General features: G+C 34.1%; 1 protein-coding gene across 3 annotated transcripts in view; it reads left to right on the plus strand.

Annotated features, from left to right (window-relative positions):
- Positions 1 to 13,167, plus strand: part of NELL2 (neural EGFL like 2) — a 481,448-nt gene extending 468,281 nt beyond the window's left edge. For all 3 annotated transcript variants that reach the window (XM_061206304.1, XM_061206303.1, XM_061206305.1), the window contains exons 19-21: positions 1,269 to 1,445; positions 2,927 to 3,151; positions 12,560 to 13,167. In XM_061206304.1, the coding sequence (XP_061062287.1) occupies positions 1,269 to 1,445; positions 2,927 to 3,151; positions 12,560 to 12,610 (453 nt within the window). In that variant the 3' untranslated portion in view covers positions 12,611 to 13,167. The remainder of the gene's footprint in view (positions 1 to 1,268; positions 1,446 to 2,926; positions 3,152 to 12,559) is intronic.
- Positions 13,168 to 13,376: the final 209 nt, after the last annotated feature.

Here is a 13,376-nt window from a genome sequence, read left to right on the forward strand (position 1 = left end):
GAATCATATAACACAGTTGGCCTTCTGTATCTGCAGGGTCCCCATCCATGGATTCAACCAACTGTGGATCAAAAATATTTGGGGGAAAAAAAAAATTCCAGAAAGTTCCAAAAAGCAAAACTTTAATTTCCCCCACACCGGCAACTGTTTACATAATATTTACATTGTATTAGATGTTATAAGTAATCTAGAGATAATTTAAAGTAAACCGGAGGGTGTGCATAGGTTATGTGCAAATACTATGCCATTTAATATAAGGGACTTGAGCATCCACGGATTTTGGTATCCACGGGAGGCCTCGAACCAATCCCCCAGGGATACCAAGGGAAGACCGTCCATACTCTTTTGTGTCTGACTTCTTTCTCTCAGCATTATGTTTTGACATTCATTTATATTCATTACACATATCAGTAACCCATTCCTTTTTATTACTGAATAGTATTCCATTGTATGGAAATGCCACAATGTGTTTATTTATTCATATGGTAAAATTTTGTTTCTAACTATGCTAATGTTTCTATAGTCACAATATCATATTTGAATGAATGCATAAATGAAACCATAATGAATATGCTATGGCCTGCAAGTGAAAAATATCTATTTGGGTTGTATTTCAGTTTTAGAGAGGTGTTCTATTATGTGTACCCAGTTGATAATAGACATTTAAATTATAGTTAAATGAATAATACCAAGGACTCAACTATTATTAAAGAAATTGATAACAGCTTGTACAAATCATAAGGTTAAAATATTCTAGAAACTTAATAATATGTAAAACTTGTTGACTAGCTACCAAATATAAACATACAAGCCCTCACACAAAACAAAATTTAGTTAGTATTCAAATTACTATATTAATAAACAAGTAAATGTATATTTGTATATACATACACAATTTATTTACACATAAGAGCCATGCAGTGGTTATCATTTTAACTGGTTATTTCTGAAAATTTTCTTTCCAGTCAAGTCTTTTAAAGAGTAATGTGTGGAAAGAAAATTGGAAGTTCTCCAGCTTAAGTATTTTCTGGGTGTTAGCTACAAAATGGAATTTTGAAGAAAATCAGTTATATTGGGTAAACAGTGTGAATTATCTCAACTTCCAAATCAACATCTGAGATTATAGACATAGTATGTAATATATATAAAATGTATATATGTGTGTGTATATGCGCATGTACACACACACAGATACACACATACATATGATGTTAGTATATTGAGAAATGGAGGTTTCTGGTAATTGCTTTTTTTCCCTTGTCATACAGAATGGATTTGTAATGTGTCGACGGATGGTCTGTGACTGTGAGAATCCCACGGTTGATCTTTTCTGCTGCCCCGAATGTGACCCAAGGCTGAGCAGTCAGTGCCTCCATCAAAATGGGGAAACCTTGTACAACAGTGGTGACACCTGGGTCCAGAATTGCCAGCAGTGCCGCTGCTTGGTAAGTTCAGCTATGTGAAGTTCAGGGAAACGTTTAATCCCAGAATTGAAATCGTAAAGCAACCTTGCCCTGCCCCCTGCACCGATACTTGGTACCTGGCCATAGTGTTGGGAGTTACAAAAAGTGAACCTGGTTAGGATGATAAGGTGATGGTTATGCATTCAGGACCTGAGAAGGAATATCTGGGGGTAGATGTGGTACACCATGTCATGTCAGTCTTTCAGGACTATCTCCAGAGCTCAAAAGAAGAAAAGGCTCTCCTGGCTTCCCCAATCCCACTCAGCTTAGGTTTACTTAGAGACAGTTATGAACAGAATAATGGCATTCAAAAAAAATCACTTTTTCCAATAGACCTTTTGTTAATCCATTTCTATCAATTATGCTTAGATACAAGAAAACAAAAACAAAAAAAACACACTTTTTTTTCTTTCTAAAGATTATTATTGTCAATGCTGTTCTGGTGGGCACTCTGTTTTACATAATACGGATATGCAATAAATACTTACTAGAATCTTAGAATTAAATGTATATATTTATGAAACTTCTACTGGAAACAATAGGTTAAAAAGAAAATGAAGACTTGATAAAGAAAATACCAATCATTTTTTCATTTAACCAAATTTCTTGTTTCTTGCTAGTGGTGTAAATAAAAAGGTAAATTGGTCTATATGTCTTTATAGAAGAAAGTTTCACAGATGCTACTTTTAAAGTTAGGACTAGTTTCCCTTCTATTTGTGTGAAGATATTTTTAAGGCAATGCTTTTTTATTGCTTCCTTTTTATACTTTCAACCCAAAAATCAATTAAAAGAGCAAGGTCAGTTTCTGTGCCTGAAGGCCGCTTTCATCTCCAAGACCATGAGACTCAGAATTATGAAGAAAATAGGAAACAGGTGGGAACTAAATTTTAAAAAGATCCAATTCACACAATTTTCTCATGTGGAATAAAAATGACTGAAATCAGCTCCTAGCTTTGTTTTGTTTTGTTTTTTCCAAAGTCCCTACACTGAGAAACGTATAAACGAACAAAGAAAAACTGTCAAATTTCCTTCATATTTCAGTTTACTTTCTTGTCAGTGGACAAAACTTTGTTTTTGCAGAAGGGAATAAATGAGAAGGTCGGGGAAAAAGATCGTAAAAATGAAAAAAGCATCTCATAGGCAGAAACTAAGTAAAAACCTCTTCTGTAGTAAACAATTCTCCTTTGTCATGGGAAAGAGAAGAGCATGCAAATTTGTTTGTTTTAAGAGAAAGAGTTTTTGCTTTCCTTTATTGTTGTTCTTGTTTAACCCCTGAAGACTGTTTTATAATCCATCTGCAGTATAGGTCTCATCTCTCTGATAGGGCTTTTGTGGATTCCCTGCAAGATTCATAGCTGTGAAGGTCTGAGTATAAATGTCCATCAAATAAATTGAGTATTCGGTAAACAATGTGCTCCCTCCCTCCTCCTCCCTTTGCCCTTGTTCATCTGCTTTCCTTATAGCAAGGGGAAGTTGACTGTTGGCCCCTGCCTTGCCCAGAGGTGGAGTGTGAATTCAGTGTCCTCCCAGAGAATGAGTGCTGCCCGCGCTGTGTCACCGACCCTTGCCAGGCCGACACCATCCGTAATGACATCACCAAAACTTGCCTGGACGAGATGAATGTGGTTCGCTTCACTGGGTCCTCTTGGATCAAACATGGCACTGAGTGTACTTTCTGCCAGTGCAAGGTAAAGCCCATTCATTATATTCAAGTAGGGAGCACTTGGCCAGCTGCACCCAGGATTCACAGATACTAATGTGCTTAACCTGGCCAATGGGAAGCATCTTCTTTCCTATTTACTGTTCAAACAGAGATGGGAGGAGGGCCACTCAGCTTTATTAGTGCCAAGGCTGACTGTCCTATGCATCCTCTAATGCATATTCAGGGAGAAGGAGGTGCTTGGTCAGAAACCGGAATGATGGGTTACTAATATCACCAGAACAGAAAGAACCTACGTAAATTGCCCTAAAGCATCTAACTGTACACATCTTAAAAAAAAGAATACAACACCAAACTTCATGTATCTTTCATGATAGAAGACAATATTATTTTATTGATTTTTATCTAGTCCTTTTATGAGATAAGATATATCAACAAAGTGAACATATAACGTTTTCCAAAGTGAAAATCAATATGGCAAAAATGGGCATATTTCTTGGTTTGTGGTGGTGAGTTACATTGAGTTGAAAAATTTAAGATCTGTTGTTTACCATATTTTATTCCTACGGCTGGAGAAAAATCATTATAAAGATTTTTCTTTTTATTCTCATAGGAAAATAGAGCATTGTGCCTTTTACTTCACTGAGGATAGAAATACTGGTAATGTAGACAGAGTATATAGAATTCACAGATGGTGACAAAGTTGAAAGCATTCTACTTTGATTATTGTTCCTACAAACATTTGATTTCATGGTCATTGTACTTCATAGTCAAAATTTTAGAATCAACACTAGAACTAAGTAAATAATCTGGAAAGCTTAACAACAACAAGAAAGCAAAGATGTCAGATTTTTCCCACCATAGCACAGCCAAATATCTATAACTGCTCTGGTTCTTTAAGTGAGCATTTCCGTTTAAATTTTTTTTTTCAATAGAGCAATTTCATTCAGATTCATATAGTACAAATTTCTTACTTGAGTGGCTTGATGTAACAGGACAAAGAAATGTGAAATGCTTTAAGTTTTGAGATGCTATTATTATCTATTTCAAACCAAAATTTCTAGTTCTTGCAATTATTGCAATTTAATCAAGCACAGCTTGTCAATCAAGCACAGCTTTTTGGGGGAACATTTAATGCAGTTTTCTAAAAGTGCATTAGCACATTTGGAAGTTACTTTTACTACTAAAATTTACTAGTAATGTATATGCAGTGCTGCTTTAATATACATTTTTTAAAATAGATCTTTATTGGAGCATAATTGCTTCACAATACTGTGTTAGTTTCTGTTGTACACCAAAGTGAATCAGCCACATGCATACATATGTCCCCATATCCCTTCCCTCTTGAGCCTCCCTCCCATCCTCCCTATATACATTTGATATGAGTACATTTGAGTACATTTAATGGTGCATTATCTAGAAACTTCAGCATTCATGACCAATAGGGAAATACTTTCTGACATTTAATTACCAAATAGAGTTGAGTCTCTTTACACTCTTAATCTAACTGTTAGATTATTGTTCTGAGTAGTGACAACAAATACATATACCGGGTGATAGAATGTAAAACACCAGATATAGCTCAGACAGATACTTCCAACAAGAAAGATGCATTCAGTAATAGGCAGAAAAACATTAGAGTGTTTTCTGGGGAAAAGAGTGTGAATGAGCTTGCCATTCACCACCTTACAAACAACTACTAGGATTTTTTGGCTCATGGTAGAAATATAGTCCAGAAAGCGTATTTTGACATTAAATTCATTTCTTGTCAGATAAGTGCCGATTCTCAGAGGTTACTATTTGATGCCATTTCCCTTTTCCCTTCTTATTAAGTATGAGTTATAAGAATATCCTCAATGTTACCAAATGAATCCCTAATACTCATCTTATTATGTTTATTTTGTGCTATTTTAAAAATGAAACTTATGCCAAACAGGCTTGAGAGATTTCATTGGAGGTGAGCATCCTTTACAATTTGGTGCTTTCAGAGCACCGTTTTCGCTTATCATCTCCCCATCCTACCGCTTCTGAGTTATTTGTTTTAGTCAATAAATACAAATTATGTGGGGTATTGTGCCAGAACCGGGGTAGAATGATAAGCAAAAATGGGTACAATCGTTCCTGGAAATTTTTGCCCAGCAGCTTCTAGAGCTCTGCTGTCCAGTACGGTAGCCCGTAACCACACATGGCTATTTAAATTCATTGAAATTAAGTTAAAAATCCAATTCCTCAGTCACACAAGCTACATTTCAAATGCTCACACGTGCTAGTGGCTATCGTATTAGATAGCACATATAGAGAACCTCTCTATCATCGCAGAATATTGTATTGGAAAGCGCTGGCCTAGAGGTGAAGAATGTGGCATCTGGAATCAGGCTACCTGGATTGAAAACCTGGTCAATCTCACTAGCAATGTCACCTCAAGGGATATTTATTGATCTCTCTGTGGCTCCATTTTTCTCATCTAAAAATGGGAATAATAATGTTACTTACCTAGGAATAATTATAGTACCTACTTGAGAAAGTTGCTATAAGAATTAAGTGAGACGATCCATACAAAGTTTCCTACACATTGCATATGCATTCAGAGTAAGCGCTCAATAAATGTTGACTATTATCATTGTAGGTAGTGGAGTATAGAAACATTAATTAAGTCATGAAACAGATAAAGACAACATTATAAACTCTGATGGATGCTCTAAAGGAAAGTTGCTCTGTGCTAAGAGGCTGTACAATGCATGAACCAGTTTTACTTCCTGAGGAATTAAGAGTTAGCTGGGAGAAATAGAGTTAAGAGTTTCCCTTCCCTTTTAAAAGATGTCTTCAAATGTAATTTGCTTAGGTTAAAAAAAAAATGTTTCCTCCACTCAGAAGTTGATTTCTTGCATCAAAAAAGAATTACTAATTTTGTCTTTCCTAAAGCTAATAGAGACTACACACCCTTATGATGGGTCAGAGAGCTTTCAGGCAATTATGTCTTGAGCTCCAGACGATAAAGAGGGATGTACCCAGTTGAGAAATAAAGAGGGAGGAGGTATGAGAGGGTCATTCCCTTCAATAAATTATCACTGAGTGGGACACTTGGGAAATTGGAAGCCAGAGGGCCACTTTTAACTCCTGGGGAGACTCTAGATGTAATACTGAGATAATTGAGGTATGGAAAAAAAAAGTTTTATGAGGATGAAGTTCCTAACTTTCTAAATGTTGCCTTCATCTATTAGAAACCATAAACTTAAAGTTTGGAAAGTGGACATCTGTGCTAAAATTAGAATAGATAACTAAATCTATCTATGGAAAGAAATACCCCATAATGAGTAATATTATAATGAATACTTTAATATATGATCAGAAGAGCTTCTCAAATCCAAAGAGGAAGAAAGGATTATTCTATAAATACTGGAATGACTGGACAGCAGTTTGAAGGATGTAAGTTGTATATACTATTATATTATGTATCAAAACATATTCCATGTGGAAAAAGTGCTAGATATTAAAAATAAATCAAAGCAAAGATAAGTAATCAAATATTTATCAAAATTCTTGAAGGAAGATGCCTTTTCTAATTTAAAAGTGATAAAATCTACCTCAAAGAAAATTTAGAGCTTCTGTAGATAAACAAAATTAGCAAAATAGAAGATCACAACAAAGGATGAATAAAGAATACAGCTATCAAAAAAGAGGAAATCAGTGTTTTAAATAATTGACACTTAAATATAAACTAACATAATGAATTATTATTTTCACATACTACGGTAAAAAAATATTTCACAATAATTTCCAATGCTGACAGAGGTGTACTGGAATTGTAATTCTTATGCAATGTTAGTGACATTGAAAAATACATGTCAAGAACCATACATACATCTCTTTGCCCACTCCCCATCCCCACAGAAATATCCAGAAGATCCTACTAATCCTGGGTCTGAGAATCCAACCTAAAGAAATAACCTAAATATGGAGCAAACTATATGCGTCGTAATATTAACCTCAACATTAATTGGCACGCAGAATCAAGGAAGAAATCAAAATATCCAACAAAGGAAAAATGGGTTAAATAAATTATGGTAACTCTGTAACATATAACATTATATCATAATTATATAATATGTAATTATATGATTGCATTATTCAATTATTCGTGTACTAACAATGCTTATAATAAAAATTAAGATAAAAATACTATGTGTGATTACATATGCACTTTGATTACAAGAAGGTTGAAAATAAAGGAATATGAAGTGAATTCTATTAGGACATACTAAAATATTGATAATAGTGGGATTTAAAATTATTAATTTTTATATAGATTATAGCCACATATTATATATGAATATATAATTACATATATTTATTATATTATAGTATGTATAATTTATAAACATATTAATTAATATATTAATACCATATAGTGATTGATAAGTAAATAATAAATATCTTAAATATAAATAAGAGTAAAATATATTATGCATTATATATATCATGTATAAACATTTTACTGAAAGCTGAAAGTCAGCTGTCTTCTAATCTTAATGTTATAGAGTTTACCATGCAAAGAGTGATGATGACTTCTTTACCAATAAATATAGCCAGAAATAACAAGGTGTTAAGGAAACTTACTGTGTTACTACATAAAAATAGATTTTATAATTAGTTATGACAGTAGGTGGTTACTATTCCTAGCAACCTAACTAAGTTTCAGTGGGTCACCTTTTATTCTAGTTTTTATCAAGGTAATGTTTGTTAAGGTGAAATGCATAGTTATTTTGTATATAATTTTATAAGCTTGATGAATCAAAACATAGAATATTTCCAACAATCTAGCAAGTACCTTTTTGTCCCCTTCCAGACAATACCTACTTCTCATAGGAAACCTCAATTTTATTTCATTATAGTAAATTTATTTTCCTATTTAAAAATTTCATATAAATGGATCACACAGTATGTATTCTTTTATATCTAATGGTGAATTGACCAGTTTATCATTATGTAATGTCCCTCCTTATCTCTAGCAAGGCTTCTAGACTTGAAGTCAATTTTGACTGGTACTTTTTTTTTTTTTAATGTTCATTTATTTATTTAGTTGCACCGGGTCTTAGTTGCAGCTGGCGGGCTCCTTAATTGCGGCTTGCCAGCTCCTTAGTTGCAACACGTGGGCTCCTTAGTTGTGGCATGCAAACTCTTAGTTGCAGCATGCATGTGGGATCTAGTTCCTTCACCAGGGATTGAACCCAGGCCCCCTGCATTGGGATCACGGAGCCTTATCCACTGCACCACCAGGGAAGTCCATTGTCTGGTACATTTGTAGCCACACAGTATATTGTTTTGATTCATCCACTTTCAACCTATCTATGGTTTTATATTTAAAGTGCATTTTTTATAGATAATGTATAAATAGTTCTTACTTTTTTATCCAGTGTGACAATCTCTGTCTTTTAATTGAAGTGTTAGTCTATTTACATTTAATATTGTTTTTGACGTTGGTGGATTTTGGGCCACCATTTTGCCATTTGTTTTCTACTTGTCCCATCTATTTTTTGTGTTCTTAATCATCTATTCCTTCCTTCTTTTTGTTTGTTAATATTTTTTATATTATTCAATTTTACTTATTCTTTTGAATTCTTCACTATAACTCTTTTTATGATTGTTTTAGTTGTTGGTATAGGAGTTGTAACATATATCATTCATTTATTACAGTATAATAAGATTTAATATTATACTAATTCATATAAAATGTAAGAACTTTGGAATAATATAATCCCATTCCCCTAACCTTTGCACTATAATAATCATATATTTATAACTATGTATACTATAAACTCTAAAAATCTGTATTACTATCAATATTTTTGCTTTAATAAGTCAAATATCTTTGAAGCAAATTAATAGAAGGAAAAATGCTATATTTTTAATTTTATATTTATTTTATATTTATATTTATCCACATATTTACCATTTCTTGTGCTCTTCATTTCTTCTCACACATGTTAATCTCCATCTAGTGTTATTTCCCTTTATCTTGAATAACTTCCTTTAGCATTTTCCATATTGCAGATATACTGGCCACAAATTCTCTCAACTTACATTTATTTGAAAATGTCTTATTTTTGAAGGATATTTAAATAAATATAGAATTCAGGATTGACAGATTTGTCCCAGCACTTTAAAGGTGGTACTCTACTGTTTTCTAGTTTCTATTATTTCTGATGAGGATTCAGCTATCATTTGTACTTTTGTTCCCTTATAGGTAATATGTCTTTTTTTTCTCCTCTGTCTCCTTTCATGATTCTTTCTTTATCTTTGGTTTTTAGAATTTTGACTATGATGAACTTAAGTATGATTTTTTTTTTTTTTGTCCTCTTTGGTGTTTGCTGGGCTTTTTGAGTATCTAAGTAGATTTTTTTCACCAAATTTGAGAAATATTTGGCCATTGTTTCTTTGGATATTTGGTCTGCCACATTATTTCCCTCCTATTCTTCTGGGACTCCAATTACACATGTATTATGTGGTTTAATATTATCCTGAAGGTCACTGAGGTTCTATTTTTATTTCAATCTTTTTCTCTTTTTTTTAAAGATTGGATAATTTCTTTTTTTTAAAAATTTATTGACTATTTCTTCTGCCATCTCTAATCTGCTGTTAAACCCATCCAATGAATTTTTCATTTCGAATATTGCACTTTTCAGTTCCAGAATTTTAATTTAATTCTATTTATAGTTTCATTTCTCTGCTGTAACTTACCATGTTTTATCATTCATTATGACCATCTTTTTTTTTACATCTTTGTATGTATTAGTAATAGCTACTTTCTAGTCTTTACCATCTGGATTAACTTTGAGTCATTTCTATTCACTAGTTTTTCTCTTGGTGAGGAGTCACTTTTTTCTGTTTTTCTTCACGTGTCTAGTAATGTTTATGGTTTACTGGATATTGTGGATAATACATAGTATAGACCCTACATTCTATTAGCTTCTTCTGAAGACTATTTTTGTTCTAGCAGATTGCAGATTACTGGCCAGTCATCTTGCAGTTGGAAAGGCTGGGCTTTACATTGGTTAGGTGGGTCTATTCCAGGTGTACCCTTAGTTTTAGGGTGAATCTCTTAATCTTGAGTCATCATTTTCTTCCTAATCATGGCCCTTTTGGGCTTTCAATGGAAAGCCTGAATTTTTTATCAGTCCCTTCTAACTTGGCAGGATATAGATTTTAAACCCACAGTGAGCAGAATCTGAAATATCTGCTCAAATCTTTCAGACTTCAAGCTGTGACTCTCTGATTGTCTCTTTAGAGTCTCCTCTGCAATTCAAAGATCCGCCACAGATTTGAGGGGAGTTGACATGCTGATTCACTCCCTCCTTTCTAGACATTTCCTCCTGAATTTCCAGCCACTCTGGCAGCCCAACAGAGCCCTAAATGTTGTCTTCTGACATGTGGGCCCTATCAGATTGTGGCTTTCTGCTTGAGTTATAGTTATCCTAAGCTTCACAGACTAGGGAGTGCCCTAAGGGAAAATGCCAAGTAAAAATGAATCTCAAACAGTACATCTTCCTTCTTTTAAAGATTGAAACTCCTCCAGTGTCTACCTGGTTTTAGTCACTCTCCATTGCTTTAAATAGTTTTTATATTTTGTCCAAACTTTATAGTTATCCATAGGAGGGATAGTCGATAGTCTTAAACAAGTAACTCTGCCATTACTGAAACAGGAACCCCAGTGGAATATTTTATCAGTCTTTCTTGTATGAACTATGTTTCCCTAATTGGGGAGCTTCCAATGACATGGTCTGTAGAGCATTTATGTTGCTATAGCAGAATTGATATGGAATAAGAAAAACACTACTGGAAGACTTGGAAAATATACCTTCTCTTCCTAAAACATACTCATACTCCAAACATTCCCTAACTCTCTTTCTGCTCAAAATCCATACAATTTGAGAAACTGATATTCTCAGGAACTGGTACACCCCTCCCTTCATTGGGTCAATGGATTGGGAAAGATCATGTGACCAGGTTATGGCCAGAAAACCTCTGCCTCTGAGCATAATGACAAAGCTTTAAAATGCAGCTAGAGATCCAAGAGATGGATGTCACCTTCTTTTGCTGTCAGAATAAGAACTCTGCTTAATAACAATTTAAAAAGAAAGAGGATTAAGTTAAATTGATAATACTCTTCTTGGATATAGACTGGCTTTTCCCTCATTTGGTAAGCTTCAACAAAGGCTAAAGTACCAAAGTCCTTTCTTAAGTTTTATCTTACATGAACAGACCCTTTTGGTTTTATCATATTAAGGTCTGATACATTTTCAATCATCTAAAGTCAATTATCTGAGAGAATATATCAAATAGAAGATGAGTTTTAGAGTCAGACTAACCTGAATTTTAATCCCAGCTGTACCATTATATTAGCTTTGTGATTTGGGCCATGATATTTAAGCTTTCTGATCTTCAGTTTCTGAACCTAAAAAAACATGACTATTAATAGTGATCCTACTGGGAATGCTCTGAGGTTGAAATTAGATAACGTATTTAAAGTGCCTGGCCAAGTATCTGACACAGAGTACGCACTCAAAAAGTAGAAGGGTATTGTCATCTTATGATTGTGGTAACAATACTAACATTTTCATTATTATTAGCTAGCCAGTGGAAGAAAGTAAGAGCACAAGGTTTCAAAAGAACAAGATACAAATTTTTTTCCTCTTCTGTAATACACCATATACTCTTTCGGTACTTTGTTATAAAAACTAATTATGCATATCTGGCTCTTCCTTGACTATTTTTCCTGCCTCATCTCTACACTGTTTTCTCCACCAACTTAAAATTCTCACCCAGACCAAACCGTTTTAGGTTTCTTAACTACGCAAAACTCTTTTCACTTTAAAGCCTTTTACTCATGCTCGTGCTCTTGGCCTACCTTTTCACGGATCTGTCTTGAGGTCTTGGTTTAAACATCACTTCTACAGAGAAGTCTACTCTGGCCACCCAATCTAAGTAGCCAGACATTTATTAATCTCATGACATCAACTAGTTTGTTTCTTTTCTAGCACTTTTCACAATTTTTGATTGTACATTTGCTTATTAATTTTCCCCCCCAAAACTATAAGCCCTGTCCTATGAGGGTAGTGACCATATCTGCTTTATTCATTCATCAGCATATCTCGGGCTCGATTTACTCAATGCTTATTTTGTGAATGAGTAAACAAAACAAATGTGAGCTAAGAGAGTGTCATGGGGTAAATAAAGCTAGCTTATGATTTGCCACAAATAACTGGCCATAGTTTGTTCTGCAACAGTAGAGGCATGAAAAGTGATTGAGCCATTGAACTTTCAGGGGCACATAAATAACAAATAAACCATTCAGTTATGTTATGTGTACCAGTCGATGAGTATTGACTAATGGCTTAAAAAGTAATAACATGCTTTTTTTCCCCTCTCTTTTCTCTAGAATGGCCACATCTGTTGCTCAGTGGATCCACAGTGCCTTCAGGAACTGTGAAGTTAACTGTCTCACTGGAAATTTCTGTTTAAAGAATGTTCTTTCATTAAAAAGACCAAAAAAAAAAAAAAGTTGAAGTGGATGATTTGTGGGCAGCTAAGTGCAACATTGTTAATAGCTGAGTAAACTTTCGATTATGAAATTTGTGGAGCTTGAGAAAATCACAAAAGGAAACTTCTTGCGGCAAAACTAGACCAGAATTCCACTTCAACTGCATCTGACGTCGGCATGTGGAAGAATGGGTGTGAAATACACACCATGACATCATGACCTCTGGATGTAAAGCCTGAGCTTACGGGAGCTTTGGAAGCCTCTAGCTTCACTGGTGCAGAAAATTTTCCTCTAGATCAGAATCTTCACAAATCAGTTCAGTTCTTCACTGCAAGAAATAAAATGTAAGGCAGTGAACGAATTCTGTTTTCTGAAGCAAAGCAAAGAAGCTATAACATGTTATATGTACAGTATACACTCTGAGAAGAAATCTGAAACAAGTTATTGTCATGATAAAAATAATGCACAGGCATGGTTACTTAATATTTTCTAACAAGAGATGTCATCCTTATTTCCTTGTTTTACTGCACTTAATATTATTTGGTTGAATTTGTTCAGTATAAGCTCATTCTTGTGTAAAATTAAATAAATATTTCTCTTACCTTATAACATGTCTGAGTGTCTGCATAATGTGTTCCTTTTCCCCCACAGATGCCTCAATATACAAACTGCTTTCTAGTTCCGCTGATGAGAAACTCTCACCATGCTATTCCCA

This window comes from Eubalaena glacialis, chromosome 11, assembly GCF_028564815.1.
Source record: "Eubalaena glacialis isolate mEubGla1 chromosome 11, mEubGla1.1.hap2.+ XY, whole genome shotgun sequence".
Classification (NCBI taxonomy): domain Eukaryota; kingdom Metazoa; phylum Chordata; class Mammalia; order Artiodactyla; family Balaenidae; genus Eubalaena; species Eubalaena glacialis.